The sequence below is a fragment of the Phaethon aethereus genome, assembly GCF_964289735.1.
Source record: "Phaethon aethereus genome assembly, chromosome: 3".
Taxonomy (NCBI): domain Eukaryota; kingdom Metazoa; phylum Chordata; class Aves; order Phaethontiformes; family Phaethontidae; genus Phaethon; species Phaethon aethereus.
Window position 1 is genome coordinate 71,386,689 of NC_138576.1, and position 16,657 is coordinate 71,403,345.

At 42.8% G+C, this 16,657-nt stretch overlaps 1 protein-coding gene across 1 annotated transcript in view; it reads right to left on the reverse strand.

Annotated features, from left to right (window-relative positions):
* The window catches only part of SCAF8 (SR-related CTD associated factor 8), a gene marked incomplete at both ends in the record, with an annotated part of 61,702 nt that extends 55,166 nt beyond the window's left edge, over positions 1-6,536 (reverse strand). Inside the window, one exon of the mRNA XM_081997034.1 lies at positions 6,507-6,536. Coding sequence (XP_081853160.1) covers positions 6,507-6,536 — 30 coding nt within the window. The remainder of the gene's footprint in view (positions 1-6,506) is intronic.
* Positions 6,537-16,657: the final 10,121 nt, after the last annotated feature.

The window sequence follows — 16,657 nt, forward strand, 5'->3', positions numbered from 1 at the left end:
GCCAAAGATTGTAGCCCCAGGCATGGTCTTAGTGAATAGGTGAAACTCAAAGGATCTGAAGTCATGAGAGTTCAGAAGTGCATTTGTTTTAAACTACAAAAATGGTTCACTGCTCTCTAAAATGAGTAGCAAACAGGATCAATACTTACACTTGTAACTACCCAGCTACAACTCAAGAGTGTTAGCAGAATCCAGAGATCTACATGACCCTCCCAAGCTCATAGGGATCTAATCTAGACCACAGTTTAAGAAGAAATTTAAAGTGTATGTATCAAAGACAGAAAAATAATCAATGTCTGTCCAATACGACTTCATGGAAGAAATTAAGTCCTTGAGCAACACATGCACAAAAAACCCCCTAACATTTCGGGCCTTTAAAAGAGTCTTGCATGATTATGTCTTTGCAAGGCCAGAAGTCAAGATTCTGTGTCTGGCAAATGTCTAAGGTACGATCAGTCTTTGAAAATGTGATATAAAACTGTAAATATTTATTCAGCTCACATGGAGATTTTTAATCAGGTGAACATCAAGTTAACATTTCCTGTATCTTGAAGAGAAAAGGTTTTCCTTCCTTATGCCCTTTTACCTAAAAGCAAATAGTTTAAAGCCAGCAAAGTTCAACTCTTGCTGGGATGCAACAGAATGAAATATTTACATTTCACTGATACTGCTCTTAATGTTCCTGTCAGCAAAAGGGAAATTAACAAATTCATACATATTTTGAGGTATCTTAAGGGAATTCATACAGTTTATCAAGTTTCAGTATTTTTTCTCTGAGGAGCACTATGGGATTATAAAGCAAAATAAAACTGAAGACCTTTTTCACATCCACCCCAGAGGTTAAGAATGAGAAAGAAAACAGGTTTCAGATGTATGTGTGTTCACATGCATGTGCAAATATCGAATTAACTTTTTCTTCCGAAATATAAGAATAGAGGTAAACCAAAAGCTTTCATGTCAATTTGCTACAACAAAATGTATGAATATCAGACCACAGATGCAGTATCAGATACATAAAAAAGAAAGCTTTAAACATATCATACTTGCAGAATCCTTCAAAACAGCGGAGGATATGAGAGAAGGTTGCACTTTTTTTTAATGACTGGTAAAGTATTAGTGAGAGAGAAGAACAAACAGACACAAGTTTTCTCATTTTCCCAGCAGCTAGCAAAAAAGCTCTGCAGATGTTTCAGGTGCTTCAGCCAATGTGAAACATGCGGCAGAATCTAAGAAAAATATCTTGCCAGGGAGTAGCTTACACACCCTTTCACCATTCCTCATACATGAACTGCTAATATCACTGCTTGCACTCATCAACGCCCTTGCTCCTCATTTCAAAAAGCATCCTTTTTTTCACTCTCCCCAGCTATTCAGCATCAATCTCTATTTAGCATCTTCATGAGGCATATCATTTAGCTTTTTTTAGCATCAACCGGCATTCTTTCATGAAAAAGCCGCCTCGGTGACAGAATACGCCATTTAAATGAAGTAGTCTAAAACAGATTATTTGATTTACACTTCTGTACTTTTCTGCACCTATACTCCAATGATCAGTAATTAAAATGTGGGTTATTTGCAAGGGTCACGTTTCTGAAATTGTAGTCAACTGAACTATTCCCCCCTGCACACACCTTCTAAAGAAACATCATGATAAAGGTGACCAACAAACAATGAAGTGCAAATACAGTACACAGACAACAGCACTGCCAGCAAATGATCAGTGACTGTTATGTCCCTACCACTGACAAATTTCAGAAGAACCCATTAATCAAAAAGTAGCAATGATCACTTTATATATCGCTTATCTCACATGGCTCTCACAACCATTCTGCACACCAAAAGCTCACTGTGACTCTGCTTTATGACGAGCTATATGAGGACAACTATTTTCATTGTCAGTAACAGCTGAACCCCAGCCTAGCAAGGCTGTGGAAGTTTTAACTGTGACTCTCATACCCTAGAAGACATTTAGATTAACAAGAGAAAATGCGTAGGAACCCACATCAATCTAAGCAAACAGTAACTGCTGCCTTCATCTTATAGCGCTTTATGTGCATCCTCATCTTGAAACACTCCAAGACAGAACATATTCCACATCTCCACGATGACACAAGTTTTCCACTCAATTCCCTCATATATGGAGAGATCAGCACCCAACTGTACAGAAAAGAGGAATTAAACTTTTTGTATAAAACATGCTCAAATGAACTCAGCATTTCTGAAAGGAATCAGAAGACACATGACTCTCTCGTTCCTGGGCTTCAAGGGAGATGCTTTGCCTTTATTCTTTTTTTTTTTTTAAATATACGATTGCCATTTTCACAATTGCCTCACCAGTATCGTAATATATTATGTTGCCTGACAAATACAAATCCTGTAATTTTTCCAGTATGTTTCAGCTCAAATTTGTAGCACTGGATGCTAACAACTATTGTTCACTGAATATGTTCACAGCCTTCACAAACTGCCCTAAGTAGGTTCTACCATTGCTAACCTTCTAAACAGCGGTAGTTCAAAACTGGAGGTGCCAGTCTCAGCAATTTATAAAGTACAAGTAACTTTCAATTATTTGACCACAGTGTGCATAGCTTATGCATGAGATATTTTTGTTTTGTTTTTAAATAAAGGCTACGCAAAACACACCAGTAAGGGCAGCATCATGGACAGCAAGACTTAATGAACCGTGTACATGAAGAGATGTGTGCCTGCATATGACTAAAGATATCGAGAAACTTTAAATTAATACAAATTCTGTTTAATTGAACTAGATCAGTGAATTACTGTTGCAGTTTTAAGAAATAAGCAGCTAAGCTGAATTTGCCCTTTAAAACTTAAATAAATGTCATTTCAAGGTTCCTGTTATTCAATAAAGATGTCATTAATATGGTTAAACAAAGTATTACTTCAAATACCCAGTTTGTGTTGTACTTAAAACCAATTTGTGATCTCCATTTCCCCTAAAATAAATTCCAGTCCTACGACTGCTTATGTGTCTGTGAAACTATTTACATGTATTCTACAGATTCATATCGAAATAAATTAAAAAAGAACTAAATGTATTTAAAAATTAAAGCATCCGTCAGTCCCCTTTCACACTTGTCTGCATACATTCTTCACATCACAAAGTGAAAAATAATTCAGAAATACAAAGCATGCCACTGCAAAAAAGACAAGTATTGCCAAAAAACTGTGAGGAGTGTAGCACCCAAAACCAACTTCAGGTACAGTACCTGAAACCAAACTGAGAATGGCTGGATTTGAAGCTGACAGCAAGACTAACACTGAACTATGTAACAAATACTGAGTTTAAATTGTGTAAGTCTACAACTAAACCATTACCATCGAATTGCTAGAACTGTGATGGTACATATGCTTGCCTCTAGTCCATCTCAACTCCTGTTTAACAAAATACATTTTATAAAACATATAAAGAATTTGAAACATTTCAGTAATTTTCTTCTGTCAAGACCTGTTTCTGACTTTGATGTTGTGCTTTTCAGAAAAAACTCAGGGCCTGAACAGAGACCTGGAAGAAAATGATTCTGCAATGGTTAGCCTTCATGATGTCAACTGTAGCAAATGATAAACTGTGTGGTATAAAGCATTGTCAACTACCTCAATGATACACTAAATCAGTTGTATAATATTCTATTTTTCCATTGACAAGCAGTTTTAATCAAATGGTAAAACATCAACCATTACATGAAAAAAAAAAATACTGTGCATGTTTTATTTAGGAGTGTGATTATTTCTCATCTTGAAATTTCCCAAGAGTTTAAATGTTAGGACTAATTTTACATATATGATTAGGTACAGCACTGACAAAGCCATGTATCATCACTAGATGTTGGAAGAGCTTTCTGCAATTGTTGGCATTACGTCCAGTAGTCAAGAGTTCAAAGAAACTTGAGATATTTCTTTCTAATCAAATTAATGAAAGCCTACATTAATCATTTCAATTCTGACTGTCATATAAGGTAGCTATAATACAAGATATTGCTCATCTCACCACACATCTGGAGTAAGCTATACCACCTAGCTGGACAGCTGCCTTTATTTTAGTTTCACTGCAGAATCCAAACACAAGTCCTTCCTTTAAAGAAGGACAAACAAACCAACCCCAGCCCAAGCTGCAGACTTAAATGTTTAAATGTATTTGGAATGTTCTTTCTAAAGTGTCATCTGGATTTCACCAGTAAGTTACATAAAGCATTGTAAAATTATTAACTGAATGCAAACTGTATAAAAGAAAGCATGGTAAATGTTTTTGTACAATTTAGTCTATCCCATCTGCTGCTAAATTTAATTTATATCTATTTTAAGCCAAAAATCTCTAGAACATAATTTCTGAAGTATAACGTGACCCTAAAACACAATATAAACAAAGAAAATTATTTTTTAGAAATGAAGTACAAATATTTTTTAAGTTAATCAAAAGCATTTAGGTACAGCAGGAACTACAATCTACAGACTCATACACTTCAGCTACTTTAAATATTTATAAATCATTTCACAGTTATAAAATGCAAAATGTGTACAGGTCAGTTAGACCACAGACAATGATGGAAAATTAACTTAAAAGGTAAGGTCTGCACTGGGTACAGCAGTGTTAAGAGTGACACTCAGGACTCCCCAAACATAGGAAGTCTTGTATCATTTACTTCCAGGGTAAGGGTTTTAGTCATAGCATCTTTAAAACCTTCCTATCAGTGTAGCCCAGCATTCAAATACAGACACAGGTTAAAACAAAACTGAAAGTCATAAAACCAAGTCTATTCATAGATGCTGGTATTTATATCATAGGAGGTGAGTTGGTTAAAATGTCATTTCCTCATCTTCTGCATCTTCTTTCCTGACAACCCAAAGTTTACTGTTTTTCAAGCATTTAGAAGATTTAAGGTATATATTGTAAAGCTCTCCTCTTCAGTACACCTCTCTCACCTTAAGTCTTCAGAGTTAATTATCTTTTACAATACTTATACCTGAGTGCTCAGAAAGTCAGCCAGAAGTTGTTTTCCATATGAAAGTAAAGATTTTTGCTCACATTAGTAGGAATATAAGAGAAAAAGGTTCCAATCGACTTACGTTCTTCTGTTCTTGTGACTAGACTCCTCCCTTTTCCACACTTAACAATATAGCACATGAGCCAATCATATAATAAAATAAGGGGAAAAAATAGTTTCTAGTATTTATTTTTCTTCTAGTGGCCACAATGTGATTTCCTCTACTTAAGAATCCAAATTGCATAAGGTGTAACACCTACAAATGCACACTACAACTGTTCAACTGCGCCCGAGTTATTAGAAAGTAGCTGCCCATTTTAAAAACCTATTTTATTATGGCTTGTAAAAACAACGTGGTTGGCTCATTGTTCCACTACAAATGAAATTAACACTTTTAAAACCCAAACCAGCATTGTATTGCTTAAAATCATTAAAACTGTACTACACCCCCACTGGGGGTAGCAAGAGGGCAAACCCAGAGCGCCAATATGTAAGTAGTCGGTAGAAGTATACGTTGTAACAAGGGCTGATACTTTCTACAGTTAACATAAGTTAAAAATCTATTTTTTAAGACGTATGACTTCCTATAAAGAAAATAGGTATTTATTTCCTTTGCTCTTACATTAACTTCAAAATATAAACGGCACAAACTCTCGCAATGAAGAGGAAGAAAGCCACAAGAACTATCTTGCAATAAAATAAACATTAACTACCGGCACAAAACAGAAGCCAGGTGCCGTACCAGTACCTGCGCCTATACGCGTGCGTTTGTGGGGGCCGCAGCCCACTCTCAGCACAGTGCTTTGGTGCAGGACGTGGGGAATGCCTACTTCCATCCCGACCACAGCGAATATACTGTTCTCAAATACGAAGACGAGCCTCCAGGCCTTTGTATTCCCATCCCCAGATTTAAAACGTAGCTCCACGAGGTGCAGAAGCGCGCGCTGGCGGGGAGCGGGTACACGTTTAACAAGCGAGGAGGAAGAGGGTGGCCGAAGAGGCGATGGGGAGAGCACTGACCCCGCGCCCGGCGAGCCCGGAAACGCCCCCCGCCCGCCGCAGCCGCCTCCGGCCGCGGCGTGAAGTTGGCCGGGCATCACCCGCCCCACCGCACGCCAGGCGCAGGAAAGAGGCCTCCTCCACCGCGGCCTCCTCCTGCTCCCTCCTCTCCTCTCAGCCCGCCGCCAGAGCTATTCTTCTGCTGCCGGCCCCCTCCCAGCCTCCCGGCGGAAGGGGGGGGGGGGGGTGTTTCTCCATTACCCTCTCCCCCCTCCCGTTTCCCAGGGACGGCGACACGGCTCGCTCTCGCCCAATACCGGCGGAGAGGGAACCCCCCCGGGCCCCGGGGCTGCCTGCGGGAGCGCTCCCCGGTCCCCCCCCCGGTTCCCGCCCCCTCCCCGCGGCGAGGCGCGCGCAGCGGGAGGGGGCAGGGAAGGCGCCGGGCCCCGGGGCCCCGCCCGCTCCCCGACCCCGAGGGGAAGGAGCAGGGAGGGGGTTACACACCTCGCTGTTAAAGGCTTTCACGGCCTCCATGTCGCGACGGAAGCGGGAGCCGGGCGGCTTCTCTCCGCTGATGGCGGCCGGGCCGCGGCCGGGAGGGGGCTAGTCTCTGTCTGTGTGTGCGTGTATGCCTCGCTCAGGGGCCGCCGGGCCTCCTCGCCATGGCGGGTGGCGCAGGGGGCGGGCGCGGAGGGACGCGGGCCCCCGCTCGTTTCCGTCTCCTCCCGGCAGCGCGCGACCTCCTCGCCCCGCTTCCCGCCCGGCAGCGCCGACGTCCCCTCCCCCGCTCGGCCGCGCCGGCAGGAGATGGAGGAACAACGCGCAGCGGCTGCAGCGCGGGCGCCAATATGGCGGACACACGGCGGCTCCTCGCAGCGCAGCTCCGAGAGGAGCCGCGAGCGGCGCAGGCGGCTACAGCGCCGCCTGCCGGGCAGCGCCCGGCCGCCCGCCGGGCCGCGCCGCGCCACAGGGGCGCTACCGGGATGGCGGCCCTGCCCCGCCCGCCCCCCTCCTCCTCCGCCCCGCCACACCGCTCCCGGCCCGGCGAGCAGGCGTGGAGTGAAGGGTTACGGGAGCAAGGTGTTAAATGCCGCTGTGGTTCGTCACTGGGGACAAATGCGGGAGTTCTCGAGGCACCGTTTTTGCTGTTTCCAGCCGAAGGCCGGGATCCCCGGAGACGACCGTTTGCCGCCTCACACCTTGCCCGCAGAGCCACACTTCCCAGGCAAGGCCCAGCGGGGAAAGCAGGAGCAGCGTGCAGGCCTGAAGAAAAACAACAGGACAAAGAATCAGCAGAACATAGAAGAAGGGGGGGCGGGGGGCGGAATCTCCAGCAATTAGCAGAGAATATTATTTATCAAGAGGAAAGGAGAAAAACAACAAAATTGGAATGCAAATCAATCACAAACCCCGGTATACTTACTATGTAAATATTAGAACTTGAAAATCAGACACCAAAAAGTCTCCAAATCCAGCACCAGGCATTAAGGCATTACTCTTTCATTACCCAGGGCATATTCCCAGGTTAAGTTTCTGACAGGGTGCACTTCCCTGGGAGGAGCAGCACCACTTGCATCCCCCCCCGCCATGCCAGCCTGGCAGAGCACCTGCCTCTCCCTGAAGCAGGAACACCTCACTCCACTGAGAAATCCCAGGAGCAACAGCTGTATCAAACAGGAGGACTTGCTTCCAGGGCATAGATTTTTGTTCCCTCGAACACAAAGTCTGCCATGTGACTCACCTTCGTCAGGGAGAGCCTCAAGGAGCTCAAAAGCATTGAGGATGAAACCTTAGGTTCGTCTTCAGCTGCTGTTTTTCCAGAGCTGGGTTATGTTCTTTCAACTCTACTGACACAGCAAAGGTATGACAGTGTGAATTAGGCTCCGATGTGAATTGCATTTCATTATTTTCTAGTCAAGGCTCTAGGCTATGCTCTGGATAGACTGTACCCTCCTGCCCTCAAAAGCACCCCTCAGACCAAAGCCGCAAGGGCTCTTCATGGACAGTGAATACTCCCACAACTATGGGCCAGTCAGGGACTTCTGAAGCGGGTTTTAGTCAACAAACAAAGTTACTTATAAATTAAGACAAGCCCAGCATTTGAGGCAAACCTGGAATCCTACAGTTCCATTCTTACAGAAACATAAGAAACATTATTAAACAGAATTGGAAGTTCCCCTCCCTCCAACAGGCTTACTTAGAGAAAAAGCCCATCTCTAGCAATCACTATTGTTGCAGTATCAGGCCACTAAGAGGGTCAGGAGTCTAGAGCAAATGCCCTGTTAGGAGAGGACGTGAGGACTGGGTCTCTTCAGACAGAAAAAAAGATGGCCATGGGGTAGGAGGGCACCCAGCAGCAGCCAATACCTGTCAAAGTAAAATGGCTGAATAAGACTCCTTAACATTTTTGATTATTCTGAAACAGTTGCATAAGGCTTTTTAACAGAGGTACACAGCAGGAGGTCAAGAGGCAGTGGTCTTAAATTAAAGCAGGGGAGGTTCTGACACAGACAAAGGAAAACCTTTTCCATTGTGAAGATGGCCAAACAGTGGAGCAGGTTCCCCAGAGCAGCTGTGCAGTCTCCATCCCCTTCCAAGGTCCCATGGGATAAGGACCTTAGTCACCCACTCAGAGCTCACAGCTGACCCTGCTTTGAGCCTTCCTTTGAGGTCCCTTCCAAGCTAACACTGTTACTGTATGAACTGTATAGCTCAGTGCAACCTTCTGGCAGTCTTCTGCCAGAACTGCCTCCCCTTCACAGATGATTTAAGAGAAGCACACTATGCTTATCAGGAGGTACAAGGTCACTGTTCCTCTTTTGTTCTTTCTTTTCCTGTGGTAACTGAGTGTAAGTAAAATGTAAAGAGGCAACGCTGTTCAAATAATTATGGAGGCTTTACATGGGATTCGTTGTATTACAAGAGTAACTGGTAAAACTATTGGCTTTGTATTCCTTTGAAAAACTTACTGAAACACCGTAGTTACAAACAATCCTCCAGGATCTGGTAGCTTTCCTTTTAGGTGAAATTGAAACAAGTCTCATTTTCCTTATTAAAATGGTTGGAAGACTACACTGCACAAGGAAGAGCTTTGCAAAAACTGTTTTGAAATTGGCCTTGAAGTGACCACAAAACTCCCACGCAGTTGCTTTTCCAGAGCATTTATTCCAGAAGCATAAGTTATTCCAGTGAAGGAAAGGGAAGAGTGAATAAATGAGAAACCAGAGAAGGAGAGGTAGGATTTACACGTAGAGATATATGCACAAGGCCTTGACCTCAAAAGTGCAGAGCCTTTGAATTTGAAACTAAATGGTTCTCCTCCCCGCATATTTAGCCTGTTTGCTGTAGGTCTGTATAAACATTTGAACAAATACATTTACCACTTAAAGACTTTAGGTAACAAAGCCTTTTAACAACCCTATTTAGTTGCAGCAGTAGGAAAAAAGCATAGGAGCACAGTACATCACTGATCTCATAAGGACATAGCTATCATCCAAGAATAAGAAACAGGCTACAGAATAAATACTGTAATACATCTCCGATTATAACTAGATGTTCTAAATTAAACAAGCATGCAAATTAAGTAATATCAAAACAGTATTAGTGCAGAAATACTGTCTCATTCTGAGGCAAGGCCACCTTGCCCCATGAGACTGTCTAATTCAATGACTTGCACTATTACTCATAACATACCAAAGCTGGGAGATTTCTCATTGTGTTGTGGAGAAGAATGAGTGACGGCTTGCTGCGCAACACCAGCTTTCAGCTGTTCCAATGCTCTGCAGAACTGCTGAAACTCATACCAGAAACTTCAATTTTGCAAATAAGATCCCACTTGCTTTCAAACATGTCAATGAATTATATGTGGGATTTGCAATGATGGGGCACGCTGCCTGTGTGGATGCAAACACCTAGCTTTGCAATTCTGAGAGAAAAGCAAGACTGAACAGGTCTTTAATCTGCTCTTTAGTGATCTTTTTTTTTTCCATAAGAGAAGGTAAAATAGGTATGCCTGCTTTTTTCCTGCTTCTGACAAGTCCAGATACAGACTCAATAGATCAAAAAAGCATCATACTGACAAATGCCCTTAAGAAATCCTCCATCCAAATAAGCAATTCCCTGTTGATTCCTCTCAGCAGAGGAAACCACATGCAAGTGTTAAATTCAAAACCACATGCAAGTGTAAGGAGGGAGAGCTGTTGTTCCAGCAGGCACAGAGAACAGTGGAAAGCAGATCTGTTGTTAGCCACCTATAACTTCAGGTAAGAGGATGTCGCTAAGTTTTTTTCACAATAACTCTCTCCGTGCTTTTATTGAATGCACAGCTACAAGTCATCCTCTGTGCACATTGCCAGTCTCTACTTAATTTTTCAGTGCATTTTCAAAGAGCTGCTTATGTTTTTGACTGAACGTTAGCACATTTCTCTCATCTGTCCTTTTTCACCAACTCTACCTCACCTTCCTCTTTCATTTGCATTTTCAGTTGCATTTCAGCTCATTCCTCCTTCAATACAACCATTACAAAAGCTCTTAATTTGTAACTAAAAGTATAGGAATAAATTATCTATTAAACTTTTCCTGAATTTGTTACAGACATATGTTCACATAAGGAGCTCTTTTTTTCAAGTACTTACAAATTTCAGAAATTCTAAGAGAAATTCTGAACCATTGTATTTGTAACAACATATTGCGCATGATAGCCTGATAATTGGGAACCCCAGTTAGTTTACTACACAATTCCTTCTGGTCAAGCTTAACTTACTCTGAATATCTTGCACTTGTCCTAGATGATGATGTCAGACTCTCTCAGCATGACACCACAGAAATCACATCAAGACTACTTCATTGGAAAAACATGTTCAAAAGCAATTGAAGCTTTAATTTACAGGCCAGCTTCTACTCTCAGAGGCACACTTTGTAAGTCTGTGTTGATTTCAAAGGGAACTGCTTTTGTCAGGAAAGCAGAAGAAAGAGACTTAGAAATTACCTTCAAGTAACATTTCTCAGACTTGCTTGTAGGAGGTTTGGATAACCTGATGCAAGTGTGCTGGCAATACAAGTCACACCTACTGTGGCATTTCCAACATCGCTAAAATAAACTCAGCCAGGAAGCATTTCCTAATGCTTTCTTATTCCGTACGGGATTCTAATCTTGAAGTTTGGACTTTGTGCCATCCTGTTTCTGATTATAGTGTAGAATTACAAGGTAGAGTGATCATTGTTTGCTATAGCTGCATAGTCACCCTTTAGTTCTGCTCCTAACAAGACAGTTCTTTTAAAATAAAGGTCAGACAATGGTTTTGAAGTAGCAATTATGGCATGCTTATCTCATTTTAACGTAACAGAAGTACAAAGATAGAACAGCCTTATGATATCAGCTTGCAAATACCGTAAAAGACATAACAAATGTTTTATAGCCAATTCCAACTACAAGCATATCCAGTTTTCACTTGAGGTAAGCTCAAACTAAAAGAAAATTATAAATAATTTTTCATTTTTTATATATATATATAAAAAGATATGTAATGAAATCTTCTTGAAGAATTCAATTCCAGTACTAAAAAATAAAATTTTCAAAAATACACTTAAGTATTTCAAGGAAAATTCAAGAAGGATTCACTGATAACTTTCAGACATCACAAAACAGCAAGACTGCTTATTTGGAGCAGTGTGGTTTGTAGAGCAAAAAGCCCAAAGTGAGAACATTAGAGATGATGGACTGACAATACTTTTTAAACTAAAAAAAAAAAAAAAGTGTTTACCACCTGACTCATGTTCCTTTTGACATACAGGCTGGCCACAAGAAGAGCAGACCCTGACCAGATATTTGGATCATTCCTTCGCATTGTATTACTTTCTCTATCCTGCCCATACATACCAAATCTCCAACTTGCAACAACAAGGCTGCAAAACTAAAGTTCTTTCTCCCAGTCTGCTAAGATAATCTTATACAGAGCATAACAGAAGTGAGCACAATACACTAAGAGTCACTTCCATAATTTCTGTCTTTACTGTCTCAAGCAAATAATGTAGGATTATGAGGAATTTTGGTTGAAGCTTTTTTCAGTCTTAAATGAGATCTAGACTATAACATTTGTTATCTTAAAAATTATCTACATAGACATGAAATAAAAATTTTAGCCAATGCTTAAGATCACTTTTTCTACCAAAAGGAAGAATGCAAAATACCACAAGAAAGAATAAAATCAGTAGGCAGATCTCCTGGGCATAGGCCTTTGCCACAGGTATATATGGAACTTGACGGGTTTTTCTGCAGTTAGCCTGCACTCGCCACATGCATCTGTTGCATCAGAGAATGACCTCAAAGGAACTAGCACGTTCCTCTAAGAGGGTGACACAGCTGACAGCCCAGCTGAAATGCCTCTACACCAATGCATGCAGCATGGGCAACAGACAGGAGGAGCTGGAAGCCACTGTGCTGCTAGAAAGCTACAAAACTTGCCATTACTGAAACTTGGTGGGATGAATCCCATGACTAGAGTACTGCTATTGACGGCTACAGGCTGTTCAGAAGGGACAGGCAAGGAAGGAAGGACAGAGGCATTGCCTTCTACATAAAGAAATGGTTAGAGTGTGAAGAGCTGTCTCTGAGGGATAGCCACGAGCAGGAGACTCCTGGAGTGCATGGAGGATATCTTCCTATGGCAGGTAATAGACAGTCCTACCAGAGGGGATGCTATACTGGACCTGTTGGTCACCAAAGCAAGTGGGCTAATTGGTGACATCAAGATTGGAGGCAGCCTGGGCTGCAATGATCATGCACTGGTAGAGTTCACAGTCCTGAGGGATATGGGGCAGGCTGAAGAGTAAAGTCAGGACCCTGAATTTTAGGAAAGCAAAATTCCAGCTCTTCAGGGAGTTAGTCAATAGGACACCCTGGGCAACTGCCCTCAGGGACAAGGGAGCAAAACAGAGCTGGCAGATCTTTAAGGATGCTTTCCACAGACCACAGGAGCTCTCAGTCCTCAGGTGTAAGAAATCAGTAAAGGAAGGCAAGAGACCAGTATGGATGAGTCAAGACCTGCTGGGCAAACAAAGGGTAAGAAGGAAATGCACAAGTGGTGGAAGTGGGGACAGGTATCCTGGGAAGACTGCAGGGACACTGCTCTGTTTTATAAGGATGGGGTCAGGAAAGCCGAGGTGCAGCTGGAGCTGAACTTGGCAAGGGATGCAAAGAATAATAAGAAGGGCTTCTACAGGTATGTCAGCCAGAAAAGGAAGGTCAAAGAAAGCGTACACCCCCGCTGAGCAAGACTGGCAGACTAGTAACAATGGATGAGGAGAAAGCTGAGGTACTCAAGGACTTCTTTGCCTCAGTCTTCACTGGCAGTACCTCTTCCCACAGTTCTCGAGTGGACTCACTGTGAGATGGGGACTGGAGGAGCAAAGTCCCTCCCACTGTAAGAGAAGATCAGGTTCGAGACCACCTGAGGAAGCTGAACGTACACAAGTCTATGGGATCTGATGAGATGCATCCCAGAGTCCTGAGGGAATTGGCTGATGTAGTTGCCAAGCCATTCTCCAGGATATGTGAAAAGTCATGGTAGTCAGGTCAAGTCCCTGGTGACTGGAAAAAGGGAAACATTGCACCCACTTTTAAAAAGGGTCAAAAGAAGGACCCTGGGAACTACCGACCTGTCAGCCTCACACCTGTGCCTGGGAAGATCATGACCAGATCCTCCTAGAAGCTATGCTAAGGCACATGGAGGACAGAGAGGTGATTGGAGACAGCCAGCATGGCTTCACCAAGTCCTGCCTGACCAACCTTGTGGCATTCTATGATGGAGTGACCGTATCAGTGAGCAAGGGAAGAGCTACTAGTGTTGTCTGTCTGGACTTCAAGGCCTTTGACACGATGGCCCACAACATCCTTCTCTAAATTGGAGAGATATGGATCTGATGGGTAAACTGTTGGGTAGATGAGAAATTGGTTGGATGGTTGCATCCAGAGAGTAGTGATCAATGGCTCAGTGTCCAGATGGAGACTGGTGACGAGTGGTGTCCCTCGGGTCCATACTGGGACCAGTGCTCTTTAATATCTTCATCAATGACATCAACAGTGGAATTGAGTGCACCCTCAGCAAGTTGGAAGACAACATCAAGCTAAGCGGTGCAGTTGACACACCTGAGGGACGGGAAGCCATCCAGAGGGACCTGGACAAGCTTGAGGAATGGGCCAGGGTGAACCTCATCAGGTTCAACAAGGCCAAGTGCAGGGTCCTGCACCTGGGTCAGGGCAACTCCCAGTATCAATACCAGCTGGAGGATGAAGGGATTGAAAGCAGCCCTGACAAGAAGGACTTCAGGGTACTGGTGCATGAAAAGCTGGACTTGAGCTGGCAGTGTGTGCTTGCAGCCTAGAAGGCCAGCCGTATCCTGGGCTGCATCCAAAGAAGTGTGGCCAGCAGGTCGAGGGAGGTGATTCTGCACCTCTGCTCTGCTCTGGTGAGACCCCACCTGCAGTGCTGCATCTAGCTCTGGAGCCCTCAGCACGGGAAAGATATGGACCTGTTGGAACGGGTCCAGAGGAGGCCACAAAAATGATCAGGGGGCTGGAACACGTCTCCTGTGAGGACAGGCTGAGAGAGTTGGGGTTGTTCAGCCTGGAGAAGAGAAGGCTCCAGGGAGACCTTTTTGCAGCCTTCTGGTACTTAAAGGGGGCCTATAAGAAAGATGGGGACAGACTTCTTAGCAGGGCCTGTTGTGATAGGACACGGGGTAATAGTTTTAAAGAAGAAGAGAACAGATTTAGGCTAGATCCAAGGAAGTGATTTTTGACAATGAGGGTGGTGACACACTGGCACAGGTTGTCCAGAGAGGTGGTAGATGCCCCATCCTTGGCAACATTCCAGGTCAGGTTGGACGGGGCTCTGAGCAACCTGATCTAGTTGAAGATGTCCCTGCTGATTGCAGAGGGGTTGGACCAGAAGGCCTTAAATGGTCCCTTCCAACCCAAACAATTCTATGATCTGTATTCCGATAGCTACCAAAGTCAAAAACTGTAGAAGACCAGCAACTAAGGAATAGCTAAGGTTTATTTCTTACTGAATAAACCTGACTGTCTGCAACGCCTAATCGACTGCTGACAAAAAATGTTTGAGGAATACATCCCTAGAGATGAAATATGCCTTCTTATCACATTGACAGTTTTCTCATGTTCAGCTGTTTAAGCCTGATTTTTCCACTTCCAGATCATCTTTTCTGGCAAGTTATGACCTCATTACAGTCATATCAGTTGCATTTTTTTTTGTCTAAAAAGATGGAATTCTTATCTCTTCCATTACCTCTCAGTAAGCAGTAATTCCAGTTAGTGAAGTAAATGATTGCTTTCACTTACTTCCTCTGTTAAATCTTGGACAGTGAGGCTCAGCTCATTAGCAATTCACACAGTAATGGGAGGCACAGAAGTCCACGGTGGCACAGACTATACAGAAAATCTGTTTTCTTCCCAAAAACATGCTTGTGCTTTACAAAAGAACAGGTCAGTCTGAATTCCAGCCTTGCACCAGAAAAGTTAAATGGAAACAAGCAGAATGGAGATGATTACATGTACATATGCAAGGTTTTGGCCAGCATAAAAATCCAAGCACTTTTAAATAGCCACCACCTTACCTGGGGTGATAAAGTAAATCCTGGGGGAAAAAAAAAAAAAAAAATCACTGGCTACTTTTGCAGAAGAAACTTACATAGCTGTGCTTTCTTTATTTTTTCATATTCCCATTCCAATGTGTTTACTGAAAACACATACTAAAATGACAATATTTGCTATTTACACTATTAAATGTGTTTTGAAATAGTGTATGTTCCTTGCATGGCAGTTATCTTTTTGTGTCACACACAAATTTCTTGCCAGATGCCCTAATAAAAATTACTTAATTCAATTAAAGCATATATGGTTGGGATAAAACAAGAGGAAAAAAGAGGGACACTTTGAGTGTAATGCTCCAGTTCTGCATCAGGAAACTGTCATCTTTCTTGAACATTATTAGACAACACTATCAGTATGCTTCAAGCAAGGCATGAGCACATGCTTACTTGCTTTTGCCATTAGCTGGACCATCTGTAAGACTGGTAGATCAGAACTAAACTGAAGGAATATTGGCAAATCCCTTTCTTCTTCCTCCTCCAGGAATAAGACTTAACCTGTCCAAGCTCACAAAGACAATACAAACATTTAATAAAGAAGATTGCACAGCAGATATTAAAAAAAAATCACAGGGTATGCAGATCAACAAGGTATCTTCCTCTTTTGAAAGTGTAGGCAGAAGAGAGTAAGCAGAATCCCTGATGTAGCAGGAGATGATAATGTGGCACACATGGAGCTTGCCAGGAAGAAATACAGACAGCCTCCAGTGTGTGCAGAATCCTTTGTCATTAAAGTCAATTGGTTAATAATGTCTAGAAACACCTCTTAATCCTTCACCTCTCCAAAAGGTTCAAGATTTCACAGACACACTCCTTGCACATCTTTGTCATCTCTTGGCCAATAACTATTGCAAGACGGTAACTAAAAGAAAAAATTATTTGTAAACTCCATCCAGGGAGGGAAATGATTGCCACTTGTCTATAGTTACTTTTAACACTCTGAACTTGGTGCTTAGTTTACTCTCATTAACTATATATGTGTGTCAATA